General features: G+C 27.0%; 1 protein-coding gene across 2 annotated transcripts in view; it reads right to left on the bottom strand.

Annotated features, from left to right (window-relative positions):
• The window catches only part of LOC101234329 (kinetochore-associated protein 1), a 120,560-nt gene that overhangs the window by 83,926 nt on the left and 21,367 nt on the right, over positions 1-15,267 (bottom strand). For both annotated transcript variants that reach the window (XM_065804590.1, XM_065804591.1), the window contains exon 5: positions 993-1,047. In XM_065804590.1, the coding sequence (XP_065660662.1) occupies positions 993-1,047 (55 nt within the window). The remainder of the gene's footprint in view (positions 1-992; positions 1,048-15,267) is intronic.

The following is a 15,267-nucleotide window of genomic DNA, read 5'->3' as shown; positions in this document are numbered from 1 at the left end:
TTTTCTAATCTGTCAAAGATTATGACTACTTTTCTGTCTTGTTAGAGTCATACCACATACCTATCTGATTATCATCTTCTCTTTCAGCAAATACTAAACCATATAGATTCTAAAACTTATACAAATATGCAAGGATATTGTATGCCAGTATCTAGATAAATAGCAAAAGTATATGTTTGTATGCATATGTATCCATATTATGTATGTATAAGTGCACCACTTACCTAATCTCTCGGTCCGAGCAGGTATGAAAGCCACAACCCCTTCACTTTGGTTTAAAACCAAACTTCACTCTACTTCACATTTTTCATCTTCTTGTGCAGTCACAATATTATACTGTTACTTTTTTTGTTGTCTTGTTAACAAGAAGATCTTAATTGAGAAAAAATGTATTTTCATTATTGGAAGAAGTCAATGTAAAAAGGTCTTGTCTGATGTTAAGCTCCATTAATCTAAGTTCTGTGTATATTCTGTTATTCTCAGTTTACTAATTTTTGTTATCTAAGATGTTAGGTATTAGAGACTTTTGGAAAATCTTCAACAGCGTCGTTAGTTAAGGTAAGTCTAACATTTCATCTGTAATTCATGGGTCTGATCTTATTACTTCTCCCAAGGATAAAACAGAACTATTTGTAAAGAACTTGCCCTCTAATTCTATTATTGAATTAAATGGCCATACTTTTATTTTTACCCATTGATAGACATCTTATTAAATAATTTCTTTCTACCAAAGAGCTTATTAAATCATTTCTTTCTAACCAAAGTATTAAAGTCATTCTCAAAGGCCTATACTTTTCTTTATTTCCAGTAACTTTAGGGGTGCCACAAGGTTCTATTTTGCTCCTGTATTGTTTCTTTATATTCAATAACAACCTTCCTGACAATATTACATTTAAAATGGTTCCCAGATGACTCAACTTTACACTCTCGTTTTGACAAAAAGTCTTCAACTTTTGATCGCTTAGAACAAGCAGCCGATCTTTAATACCTACCTTAGTAAAGATTATTCGCTGTGTTCCAATATGAGTGAAATGAAGCAAACCAGACCTAAAAAGAAATGATAGACTAACTTAAAAAATTATTAACTATATGATAAAGTGAATATATATATATATATATATATATATATATATATATATATATATATATATATATATATATATATATATATATGTATATGTATATGTATATGTATATGTTTATGTATATGTATATACATATATATATATATATATATATATATATATATATACATATACATATACATATACATGTATACAGTGGTGGCCAAATTATTAGACTAGGCTACAAAACCGAGATTATTTTTGAATGTAGCTACCTTGGCACAAACTAGTTATTAAATTAATGTATATATAGTTACTGCATGTATAGCCTAATGTTGCTTAAGTGATAATAAGTGCCATTTATTTTTATTTTCGCTCAAGATCCATTTTATTAAAAATTTTAACTGTAAATTGAATATTAAAATTTGGTCACCTGCTATCTGTTAGAGATCAGTATTTTCTTATTTGTTTGATGTTTATGAGCAGAAGTTAAAGGAAAATGTACATTAATAAGAGTTGCTTGACATTACATTAAAAATGAAGAAACATGTTTAATTAATAAAGCATTTTATGTCCTTTTAATAGATGGGAAAAGCTGCTGACTTGTCACCGACTAAATTAGCTAGAGTTGAGGTTTATCTTCGAGAGACATCACTCACGCAAAAGGAGATTGCTAAAAATGTTGGAATAAGTCAGAAATCGGTATCGAGAATGAAGAAGATGCAGACTGGTGAAAAATTACGTGAAAAATCAAGAAACATTTGGCATGGGAAAAACAACGCAAGAATTTCGCTGAAAATGATTGGAGTCAGGTGTGTTTCAGTGATGAATCATCCTTTTACATCATGGGTGAGAAAGCAGCCTATGTACGTAGGAGACCCGATGAAGAATTTCATCTTGACTGTGTTGCAGAGACATTAAAGCACCCAACGTATGTCATGGTCTGGTCAGTTATTTCTATTCATGGGCCTGGACGACTATATATTGTTGAAGGCACCATGAATCAAGTTCAATACAAGAAGGTGCTTGAGACACAACTGCTGCCTCAACTTGGCGAATGGTGTCGACAGAGACAGTTCACTTTTATGCAAGATGGAGCACTTTGTCACACTGCAAAGACAGTCAAGAAATACTTAGCTGACAACCACATTAAGCTTCTGTGGTGGCCAGGTAATTCACCTGACATGAACCCCATTGAGAGCCTGTGGGAGATTGTCAAAAGAAGAGTAGGAGGGATGAAACCAAAAAACAAGATGAAACTGACCAAGGCTTTGATCAATGCCTCGCATCATGACGACAAAATCCGTAAGCTTTGCCCGAAACTTATTTATGGGATGCCTTCAAAGGTCCAGGCACTGCTTAAAAATAAGGGAAACCATACAAAATATTAACTGACATGTTTCAACTATTCGAACTTTCATTACCATTGTAATTTATTTCATTTTCTATTGTTACTTTTTGCAGTTTTATTGTAATTTTAACTTAGTCTTATTAATGTGAATTTTAAAGTCATCTTGGCATTTGAATATCAAGTCCTAATTTTGCATTGTATTTAATTGTTTTTACACTTAAATGGTTCAATTTTGTGCTTTTTTACAATAAAATATTGTGCTTCTTAACTTTTCTAATATTTTGTTTTGTAAAAATGCTGCATTATTTATGAATAAATTTCACAAATGCATCAAAAATTGCATTTAGTCTAATAATTTGGCCACCACTGTACATACACATACACACACACACACACACACACATATATATATATATATATATATATATATATATATATATATATATATATATATATATATATATATATATATATATATATATATATATATATATACATATAAAGATATATATATATATATGTATGTTTTTATGTATATATATATATATATATATATATATATATAGATGGTATTCTATCATGCGACATTAAAATTCACGCCCACCATACTGTATGGCAAATAAAGTAAACAAAGCAACTGTTTATTAGCATAACGTATTTAATTACAATTATTTAGACAACATACCTTGAAGTAAATAGATTTTTAAAGAATATTTTTGAATAAATTTATGTAGAATTTAATTATCTATCTCACAATGTAAGTAATTTATATTTGCTTAAAACAAAACTCTATTAAATAACTTGTTTTCAAAGGTGTATTGTATTAATGATAAAATACACCTTTGAAAACAAGAATTTTGAATGCTTTGGAGTACTTTATATACAGTTTACTTATTCAAACATTACTAATAATTTATAAGTAATGTGCAAATAAGTAAACTGTATATAAAGTACTCCAAAGCATTCAAAAATAAATTTATTATTTTTGTTTTACATTTTGAACATCTTCTTTTAAGTATTATAACATAAGATTCTTTTCTTTTTTTTAAATATTTTTGTCAATTTGCTAACATACATAACTCAGACACAGTGAACACATTTTGGTTGTTTAAGCATGGTTAATAACTTATTAAATTGTATCAATATTTTTAAATGCTATGTATATAAATAATATGTTGAATTACTTATTAAATTGCTTTAGTATATTAAGAGTATTTAATAATAATTAATAACAATAATAATTAGCAACAAGCGAAACCACAAAGTTAGAAGAATGTGTGATTTTTGAGGCAATCAACAATTGTGCTAAAGATGTAAACAAGATGTAAAACAAATTTTATTATAAATTTCAAATTGTTGAAATTATGTGTATCTTTTTGCTGTCATGTCAAGAATTTTAATCATAAAACAGACTTTTTATAGACAAATTAACTTAACACATGGGTGCTGTTCATAAGTTAAACTTTAAATTTAAAAGCAGTGTTTTTAATTCATCGTTCTTTGCATCAAAAACTGCTGTAAATAAAAGTATAAATAGTGGACAAAATTGATAAATAAATAATACTAGTAAATACATAATAGATCTGTAAGTATTAAAACATTTTCAAGTAAGCTGTTATTCTGTTTAGAAGATCTATATCATTTTATTGATTAATGTGCAATGAGTTTCTCAGTAGAGGTGACTCTTTGTCATTTAAAGATGTTGTTAGTTGTGGGCCTTATCTACAATTCTATATATTACCACTGAAAGTAAAGTGTGTTGGACATGTGCAGTTTTTTTTTTAATTTCATTGAATTCAACGATGAATGTAAATAATGGAATTTGGAATTTAATAATGGATCTCAATAATGACTTAATAAAACAATCTTTTATTGATACTATAAACTAACATGATTCTGAATGTTATAAGTTATCTGGATTTTTAAGAAATCAATTTTCAAAGCACGTTTAAAATAATATACATTACAACTTTTTTTAGAATTGTGTTCTATATAAAGTACAACTTTTTTAATTTGAATTTTATAGGTGAAAATAAAAGTTTGAGTAAAGAGATTTTTTAATTATAGAAAGTTGGTTTATTCATTTTCATTATGCATTTTAAGAGAGGTTGTTTTGAAACATGTGTAAAAATATTGTTTTTTTTTTTATAGAAACAATAAATTATTTTATTCTTGTCAGTAAAACTATGCCAAATACTTATTTTGTCAACAGTTACTCAAGCCAACAGTTGATATCATGACGGTGACAAGATGTCTTTCCATAGCTTTCCCCCTATTATTAGGCATCAAGATAGTAAAACGCTTGAGTTGCCAGAGGTGCTGCGAGTGGATAGCAGCAGTTAATAGGCAAAAAGAACCAACCAAATCTTTGAAAGTATGCTCTGCTTACTTTAATTCTAAAGGTGTCTCACCTGAACAATGAATGATATATATATATATATATATATATATATATATATATATATATATATATATATATATATATATATATATATACATATATATATATATATATATATATATATATATATATATATATATATATATTTGTTGAACGTCGTAATAGCATAAAATAAGTAATTATTTTTAAAAATAACACGATGTTTTTCATTCTTGACATGTTTCGTAAATTTTTATTTACATTTTCAAAAGATTATTTTACAATAATAAAAAACTCTGAAATATATATTAAAAAATAGAAGTCTTTACAGAGAAATATTAACGGACAAAAAATTATATATAATAAACCAATATATTTATTACAAAATAACTCGGTAAATAACCAATAAAAATAACCAACTGTCAAAAAAAAAATATATATATATATATATATATATATATATATATATATATATATATATATATATATATATATATATATATATAAATAAACTGACAGTAAAATTAAATAGATAAGTTTATAGTATAATGTAAAGCTTGTTTATTAAGCGAGGGACTTTCCCATTTAATGTGGAGGGCTTCTTTTATCTTTAATTTGTGTTTGTTTGGGGCATTATCCAAAATCTCAAAAGAATCACAGTTAGCCAAATTTTTGCAATTAAGAGAGAGATTAAGTGTTTAAATATATTAGATTGTTTATCACTTTTAAGGTGCTCATTTATTCTAGTTGCCAAGTGTCTGGAGGTTTCTCCAATATAACTGGCATTACAGCCAGCGCAAGAAAATTTATAGACAACATGAGATTTAAGCAGTTTAGGAAGTGACTCTTTTAAGCAAAAACAATCTTGTATTTTATTAGTAGTGAAAATTAATTTTATTAGAATATCCTTGCAGTATTTATGAACAATTTTTGAAACTTTCCTTTTAGTGTAATTAGAGTACATTCCAATGTATGGAAGCTTAAAGTATCTTATATTTAAGCTAATAACAATGTTAGACACAGATGGGTTCATTTTCTTATCAATATAGGATTTAATTTTATAGTCAATAATTTTTTGTGGAAATTTATTATTTTGTAAAACTAATGATAGATTCTTAATATCTTTATCAAAACCAAACCAAGAATTATTAATTTTAAATGTACGATCAATCAAACACCGAACAAGTCCAAATTTGTAGCAAGAGGGAATAAAACTAAAAAACTTTTGTAACAGACCTGTATACATTTTTTTGTGAAGTCGTAAACGAGTTAGATTTTTTAATAAGTACATCTAAAAAAGCAATCTGGTTATCTTGTTCTTTTTCCATAGTAAATTTCAGATTTTTATGTGGTTTAGTGAGGTGTTTGAAAAATTCTTGAGCTTCATATTCAGAATTAAAAATAGCAATTATGTCATCGACATACCGTTTATAAAAAAATGGTGCTGTAAAAGAGCAGTTATTGACCCATGTTTGTTCATGGTAACCGACGAAAATATTAGCTAAGATGGGCGCTAAAGGAGAAACCATAGCAACGCCATCTGTTTGATCGTAATATTTACTGCCAAATAGAAAATGTGAACTGGATGTGGAAATCTGAAGTAATTTTTTAAATTGAACTTTTGAAAAACGTTTTGAGTTAGTTTTATCTTTAAAAAATAAATCAGTTGCAATGTTGATGGTTCCTTTAAGAGGAATATTCGTGAACAAATTTTCAACATCATATGAAACAATAAATTTATTAGTTACATTAATTTGTTTTAATTCTTCAACAAAAGAAAATGAGTCTAAAGTGCAAAATTGTTTAGGTATATATGGAGACAATAAATGAGAGAGATGTTTGGCAAGGTTGTAGTTATATGTTCCGATTGTTGAGATGATAGGTCGAAATGTTGAAAGAGAACTATCTTTACTAACTTTGTGCATCTTAGGTAACGCGTAAATTCTTGCAGGTTGAGATCCTACAGGATAGATTTTAGTATAAATGTCTTTTTCAAAACATTTAAGCTTATAAAGTTTTCTAAGATACCCTTGTAAAGATATTTCTCTTTTTATAGTTGGATCCTCTTTTAATTCTTTAAATTTAGTCTTATTACTTATAATATTATGTAATGAATTTATATAATCAATTTTATTAAGAACAATTATACCATTTCCTTTGTCTGGTCGTGTAATAACAATGTTCTCATTATTCCGAAGTCTTTTTAATATTTTATGTTTTCTTAGACAATATTCAGATGGAGTGTATTTGTATACGTAGTTGTTAGCCAAATGGGAAAGTTCACTTTTAAGTTGAGGTTTTGAATCACTTTTAAGTTGAGGTTTTGAATTTGTTTTTCAGTTGATTATTAAGAAATTGCGAAATACAATCAAATTGAGCCAATACATCCGTCTTTTTTATAAATGCTGGTGGCAAAGCGAAACCAAGACCATTGTTTAGTAAATCAAGTTCATCATCTTGTAATGTATATGAGGATAGATTTTGAATAACATTTTGATGTTTAAAAGGAAGAACTGCTGATTTTGTGAGAGAACATAATTTCTTTTCGTGAGTTTTAATGATTGAAAGCTCTTTCTTTTTTATATTGTTTTTGATTACTATAGTTAAAAGATACCATTGCAAAGCTGAACAGTTTTTTCTTACTTGAGATTTCAAATTTTCTAACTCTTTGTCCAATAATTTCTTTTCATTTATTCTTTTATGTAAAGCACTTTTAAGCAATCGCTTTTTAATCAAGATTATATCATTATAATTTGCATGTGGTATGTTGAAACCAAGATATTTCGGATAGACTTTGAATAGTTTGCAATTTTTTAAAAAGTTTATGTCTAAGCGAGCTTTGTTGCTTTTAATATGAAGTTTTTCAAGTTTTCGTAAAATATGCAAAGTTAAACCTGCTTGTGAAGAGTTTGGACTTGTTCGGTGTTTGATTGATCGTACATTTAAAATTAATAATTCTTGGTTTGGTTTTGATAAAGATATTAAGAATCTATCATTAGTTTTACAAAATAAATTTCCACAAAAAATTATTGACTATGAAATTAAATCCTATATTGATAAGAAAATGAACCCATCTGTGTCTAACATTGTTAATAGCTTAAATATAAGATACTTTAAGCTTCCATACATTGGAATGTACTCTAATTACACTAAAAGGAAAATTTCAAAAATTGTTCATAAATATTGCAAGGGTATTCTAATAAAATTAATTTTCACTACTAATAAAATACAAGATTGTTTTTGCTTAAAAGAGTCACTTCCTAAACTGCTTAAATCTCATGTTGTCTATAAATTTTCTTGCGCTGGCTGTAATGCCAGTTATATTGGAGAAACCTCCAGACACTTGGCAACTAGAATAAATGAGCACCTTAAAAGTGATAAACAATCTAATATATTTAAACACTTAATCTCTCTCTTAATTGCAAAAATTTGGCTAACTGTGATTCTCTTGAGATTTTGGATAATGCCCCAAACAAACACAAATTAAAGATAAAAGAAGCCCTCCACATTAAATGGGAAAGTCCCTCGATTAATAAACAAGCTTTACATTATACTATAAACTTATCTATTTAATTTTACTGTCAGTTTATTTATATATATATATATATATATATATATATATATATATATATATATATATATATATATATATATATATATATATATATATATATATATATATATATATATATATATTTTTTGACAGTTGGTTATTTTTATTGGTTATTTACCGAGTTATTTTGTAATAAATATATTGGTTTATTATATATAATTTTTTGTCCGTTAATATTTCTCTGTAAAGACTTCTATTTTTTAATATATATTTCAGAGTTTTTTATTATTTTAAAATAATATAATTAAAATTAAAATAAAAATTTAAGAAACAAGTCAACACTTAAAAACATAGTGTTAATTATAAAAATATTTATATATATATATATATATATATATATATATATATATATATATATATATACATATATATATATATACATATATATATATACATATATATATACATATATATACATATATATGTTTATATATATATTATATAAATATATATATATATATGTATATAAAATATATATGTATATAAAATATATATATATATAAAATATATATATATATATAAAATATATATATATATATTTATTTATTTATAATTTTAAATGTAATATGTAGCAGGACTTTTAAGTATTTTAGATAGCAACTTTTTTATTTCAGTTTAGTTTATAAGGAACATAATAAGGAACAAAATAAATATCTCTATGATATTGATATTCCTCATTAATTTTCTTGTATGCTTCAACAATACATATATTTAGGCTCATCCATAAATACACTAATTGTAGGCATACAATATTTGCTAAGCATATGTGCATACTTTACGGAAGTACTCCACGGTAGGAGTTGATTTAGGATATGCGTCCCATTTGTTAAACTTCAATTTATATGGGTCTACCCCACTAACAAACTGTAATTTTGTAACATACTGAATTGCAGTAGCAGCCCGTAATGTTTGAGCATAATCCTCCTTTTCACAACAATATATACAGCTAAACACCTATTGTTGAAATAAAAATATATAATATTACGGATTTGGAAATAAAAATTCGACAACTTGCTGAAGATCCTTTTTTGTGGAGGATTTCATGGACATTTACTATTAATTTAAAGTTTTTGGAGTTTATCCTCTCTAACCTTGATATCTTATAGACTTATTATTATTGTAATGGTTCCCATAGAAAGAAAAAAAACTACACTTCTGTTTTTGAAAGAGATTTTTTAAATTAATAATGAAAAAAAAAACTGTACACAATTAAACAATCCTAAAAAAAATGACTATATATCATTTTAAAAACTAATATTGATTTGGAATTTTTGTGTAAATTTGAGCATATTTTCAAGTACATGTACATATTGAAAAACTTTGTTTTGAGAAAACACAAAAATGAAAGTAAAAATAACTAATAAGTTACAAAAACACAAATTCCTTTTCAAACGAAACCTTTATTCGACTAACCCTTTCAGCTTTTAGGGTTTTTCCTCATTTTATATTTTGATTAAAAACTTTGCTTGAGCTGTTTTTGTTTGCAGACATCAAAAATAGTTTAAGATGCATCAATGAATTCTATGAAATAAGATAAAACTCAACAAGCTCTAACTTAGGTGTTTATTATTAATCCATGTTGTAAATGTAAACTGCAGTAAAATGTAAATGTAAACTTCGCTAACAAATCCAAGTAAAATCAATTTTTTAAGTGATAATCAATATTTTATTTGCATTCCACAATTTTACAAAATTCACAGCTCTCTGACAATACCTGAATACTATTTTATTACTGTTATGAGGTTTTACAACTCTATTCAATGATGAATTGTCTTTTTTCGAATTTTTTTCATTTCTTTAAGCAGCACAAGTCATAAATAATACAGCAACAGCTTCATATGATTTTAGAAGTGTTTATTTGGTGGCAGGAGATTAACATACAACATGCTTGTACTATACATAAAAGTCCTTAAAATGTTACAACTTACAATAAATTTTTTATTTTATAAATTTTTTGATTTGGTTTATATCTCTTACTTCTTACATATCTTAAAACCAATGAAGATCTTTATATCAAACTTTTATCAAATGCGTATACTTTTCTTAACTGCAGGCTTCAATGTAAAGAGCAGCTATTTTTAAACACACAGCTTTTAACTTTGAAGTTTAATTTATGACCATCAACCTTGTGAGGAGTTAAATTGTAAAGAAAAAGTCTATGTTTTAGATTTTTTATTTACAATTTAACTTTAAAAATTTTGTAATTTCAGCTAAAGGTAAACATAAATTTTCAACAACTTGAAGTTTATAGTATTTTAGTTTATAGTAAAATTGTAGTATAGTATTTTAGTTCATAGTAAAATTGTATTAATTTGATCTTCTACAACTTTTTTGTACGAGTGTTGATTGCCTCTAAAATTACACATTCTTCTAAGTTTGTGGTTTTGCTTGTTTGTATTGTATTATTGTTCAAACTATTTACAACTTACTTAGAAAATAAGTTATTTAATATTGAGTTTTAGTTTGAACAAAAAAAAATTAACTATATCATGAGTAGTAAGCGACTAGGGCTATGGCCGGGGCTAGGTTTGCTAACACATATTCGCGACCGGGGCCAGGTTTATAATCAGGGCTGCATAAATATTGATAGAACCTATAAAAATGTTATTTTTAATTAAAATTTACAACATGAATTTTATTTAAAAACAATATTTTATAGAATTTATCAATTTTAATGCAGCCACTGCCAGGTTTATGACCGGGGCTGCATTAATATTAATAGATCCTATAAAAGTATTGTTTTTAATTATAACTCATATCATAAATTTTAATTAAAAACAACATTTTTATAGGATCTATGAATATTTATGCAGCCCTGGTCATAAACCTGGCCCCGGTCGCGGCTATGTGTTATAAAACCTAAACTTTTTAGCTGTTTTTTCAATAGGAACCACATTAACAGATAGTAGTAATTAACCTTGCATTAAACTAATGTGCATTTGTTTGACCTACAAGATGGCGTCAGAGTAACAATGTTTACATCGTGATGTTAATAGAACACCATCTATATATACATTTACATATAAATATATATATTTATATGTAAATATATATATTTATATGTAAATATATATATATATACATATATATATATATATATATATATACATATATATATATATATATATATATATATATATATATATATATATATATATATATATATATATATATATATATATATATATATATATATATATATATATATATATATATATATATAGGCCTTGGCGAGAATAAATGAGTGCGAGAGCGGAGTAAAGCTCTGCTAAAACCAACATGGCGAGCCATGCAAGTTGTTAGAAGAACAACTTGCATGGCACTTTTTTGCACAAGCTATCTGTTTATTTATATAAAAATTGCTTATTAAATACAAAATTTAGTTTTATACTTGTTACTAGCATATGTTTGTAACGTTAATGTTACAATAATATACACATAACAAGAGTCATTTATTGCGCTGTGAAAAAAATCTTTAGATGTAAAACTTTTTTAACTTTAAAAAACCATTTTGCGAGAGCTGTAAGTTGCTCCCGTAAAGTGTTTTTGTGGGTGGGAAGCCCACACTCCCCTAAAACACTTTACGGGAGCAACTTCCCCCAAGGCCTGTATATATATATATATACATATAAGAGACTATATTATAAAATAAATTTATATATTTATATATATATATATATATATATATATATATATATATATATATATATATATATATATATATATATATATATATATATATATATATATATTTATAAATACACACACAGAAATTCGAAACATAAAATTTAATAAGCAAAAACAGAGAAACATGTTCAGCACAGTATTTCCAGGGACATAACAGAGTTTAAACTCCATACCTTTTACATACAAAACAAGTGTTGTACAACAACTATTATAGATTTTAAGGCAGCAGCAATAAAAAAAGGTATTAACTTTGCTTACTGGTTTATTTAAATAAAGATCTTTAACATGAAACTATTTGCTTAGTTTTATAACCAGAATTTAATTTTCTTGCAGATATTGGGACATTGGTCAATTTTTTATACTAGTTATTTGATTAGGATTTCCATAACCATTTGTTTTTTTGAGGTCATAATTTGATAGGCTTTTATGAAATGGCTACTAATATATATTATATACTAACATATATATTATATACTAATATATATAACAACTAATATATATTTAATTAATCAAAATTATTTAACTGATAATCTTAATTTAAATTTATATATTTAACATTATAGCCAATATGATTAATTGATTTTTCAAAAAAAAAAAAAATTTAATGTTAGAAAGATTTATTTTTTAACTAATTTTACAATGCAATGATAATAGTTTAAAACTATGTTAAAGGCCAAGGAAACAGTCGACAGTATTTGAAAAGTTGTAAGTTGTATGAGTTGGGGAAATATGAAGATGGAAGAGAGTTCCAAAGGATTGAAGTGCAGGGAAAAAAATTAGATAAATAAAGGTTTTAAGAGCATACAGGATCAGATACAGTAAAAGGATGTAACTTTGCTGAATGATGAGTCAAGGGAGAATGAGTTTTGGTTGATAGAATTAGAGATGATAGCTCCTTTGAACAGCAACCATGAAAGTATTTGTAGAAAAGAGAAAGAGATATAAATTTACAACAATGGAAGAGAGACTCAAGCTTGGCAGATAAAGCAGGTCCAACTATTTTCACAATGTGGACCTTGTCTAAATGAGAAGGACCATCATTACAAGAACAACCCAAATAAGACAACGGTATTCTAAAAAAGGACAAGTAAGAGATTTGTAAGGGGCAGAGAATGGAATCAGGCGTAAGATAATGGTGAACATGATAAAGAGAAGCAACCTTAGCAGAGACTAACTTTACAATGGATTGTATATATGGTTTCAATGAGAGGTCAGTTGTGAATGATAATACAAGATGTAAAAAAGAGGACTTAGTGAGAGAGTTGCTATTCAGTAATAAAGGAATGTAGAGAGTATTGCAATAGTGGTTTGCAGTAAATAAGTTTTGAAATTAAAATTCACAAGCTATTGCAAGCCCCAATTTGTTACAGAAGTGATATCAGATTAAAGATTGCATGCCTGTTCTAAACGATCTTAAAGAAAAGACTTTTTGTAAAGACAGAAGTATAAAGTCTTGAAAAGACAAAGTCATCAGCAAATAGAGCCACTTTAGAAGTAAGGTTGTCAGGAAGATCATTAATGTAGATAAGAAACAAAACAGGACAAAGCATAGAACCTTGAGGTACCCCAGGAGTTATTGGATATTAAGAAGAGTGTTGGCTTTTAAGGATGACTTTAAAAAAGTGTTCGAAAAAAATGATTTCATGATCTCCAAAACTTTCCAAGATACACTATAATAGCATGCCAATTTTAATATAAGCCTTAAATATGTCAAGAGCAATAGCCCTAACCTCTCTTTTTCCATCTAATGCAAGATAAAATCTTTCAGTCACAGCAGTTATCAATTCAGCCCTAGAGCAAGAAGATATAAAACTGTTTTGATTGTCTGACAGTAAGTTATTTGACTCAAGATAAGATGTTAGAAATTTATTGAACCGAGACTTAAAGACCTTGCTAATAACAGAAAGAAGACTGATTGGACAATAATTGAGGGGTCAGAGAATGACTGCTCAGACAATAGTTAGAGAGGTCAGAATGTTCTCCAGATTTTCTAAAAATTGGAACGATAGAAAGTTTGTTCTTGAAAGAGTTGTTCTTTTGAGAGTTAAAAGTTTGTTCTCAAAAGTTTGTTCTTTTGAAAAAGATGAAAAAAAGATTTTGATTATAGTATCTGCAAAAGATGTTTAAAATGTAGTCAAATGAGGCTTGGAAATGAATAGAAGGAAAAAGAGTTTTCATACCTGCCTGGATCCAGCAGTTTACCTAGAAGGTGCATTTATCAGCAATGACAGAAAAAACATTAGCCCAAGGAGCAACACCATGAAAGTCACGAAAAGAACCCAGCTTTAGTAGTAAGTAGTACCAGGATTCAAGGATTTCATAACAAAGAGGTAATTGATGCGTAAGTATACCCCGAGCTAAGCATGTGACTATTGGAATCTTTGCAAATCAAAGAAAAGTACTGAAAAAATACTACAAGATCTGAAGAAGGAACAGCTGGATTTAAATTAGTCTCACAAAGAGCAAGCAAGTCTGGTGAATTTTGCAAAAGATAAGCTTCAACTTAAAGAAGTTACTTGAAAGACTACAAATATTTGTGAAAGATATATTGAAACAGTTAGGTGGTAGGGATGCTTTTTTATGTTTAATATTTTCGGTTACTTTGGGAATAGTTTAAGTTTAAAGTGAATTGACCCATTCATTAAAAGAACATGGCATCCTAAGCAATGAGATTAGTTGTCTTAGTTCTTAGTCTAGAGTATTAACATAGCACTGTTATTACTCTAATATTTTGCAGCTGTTGATAAAATCAGCCTCTTTGAGATTTACCACAGAGTTCGGGAAACCTTACTACCAGCTGACCACAGAACCATTAAACTGAGCTTTAGAGCTGCACCCACAATTAAGAGATAACAGGAAGAGTTGCATAGCCACTATCAAGGAGGCACAAGTAAAAATCAATTAGTAGAGCCAAGAAGATTTGTCATTCACCATCCTAGGCAGGAAAAAATATAACAAAGATTTACATCTATGGCAGCATAATAGATGAAGAAAGGGTTCAAGGCTGATCAACAGAATTATTGCACTTATCCCTAAAGTCTTTGCCTAGAAGGCCATTTACTTCCGCAGAGATTTTTATACAACATAAAGCGCTTTTGAATTTAAAATACTTTAAAACTCTGCGTGAAGCCAATAATATTTTAAAGTTATATTTAGTTTGATTTACTTAATG

The sequence above is a fragment of the Hydra vulgaris genome, chromosome 09 (assembly GCF_038396675.1).
Source record: "Hydra vulgaris chromosome 09, alternate assembly HydraT2T_AEP".
In the NCBI taxonomy this organism is placed as follows: domain Eukaryota; kingdom Metazoa; phylum Cnidaria; class Hydrozoa; order Anthoathecata; family Hydridae; genus Hydra; species Hydra vulgaris.
Note: the sequence above shows the minus strand (reverse complement) of the source record. Positions and strands in the feature narration are given on the sequence as shown.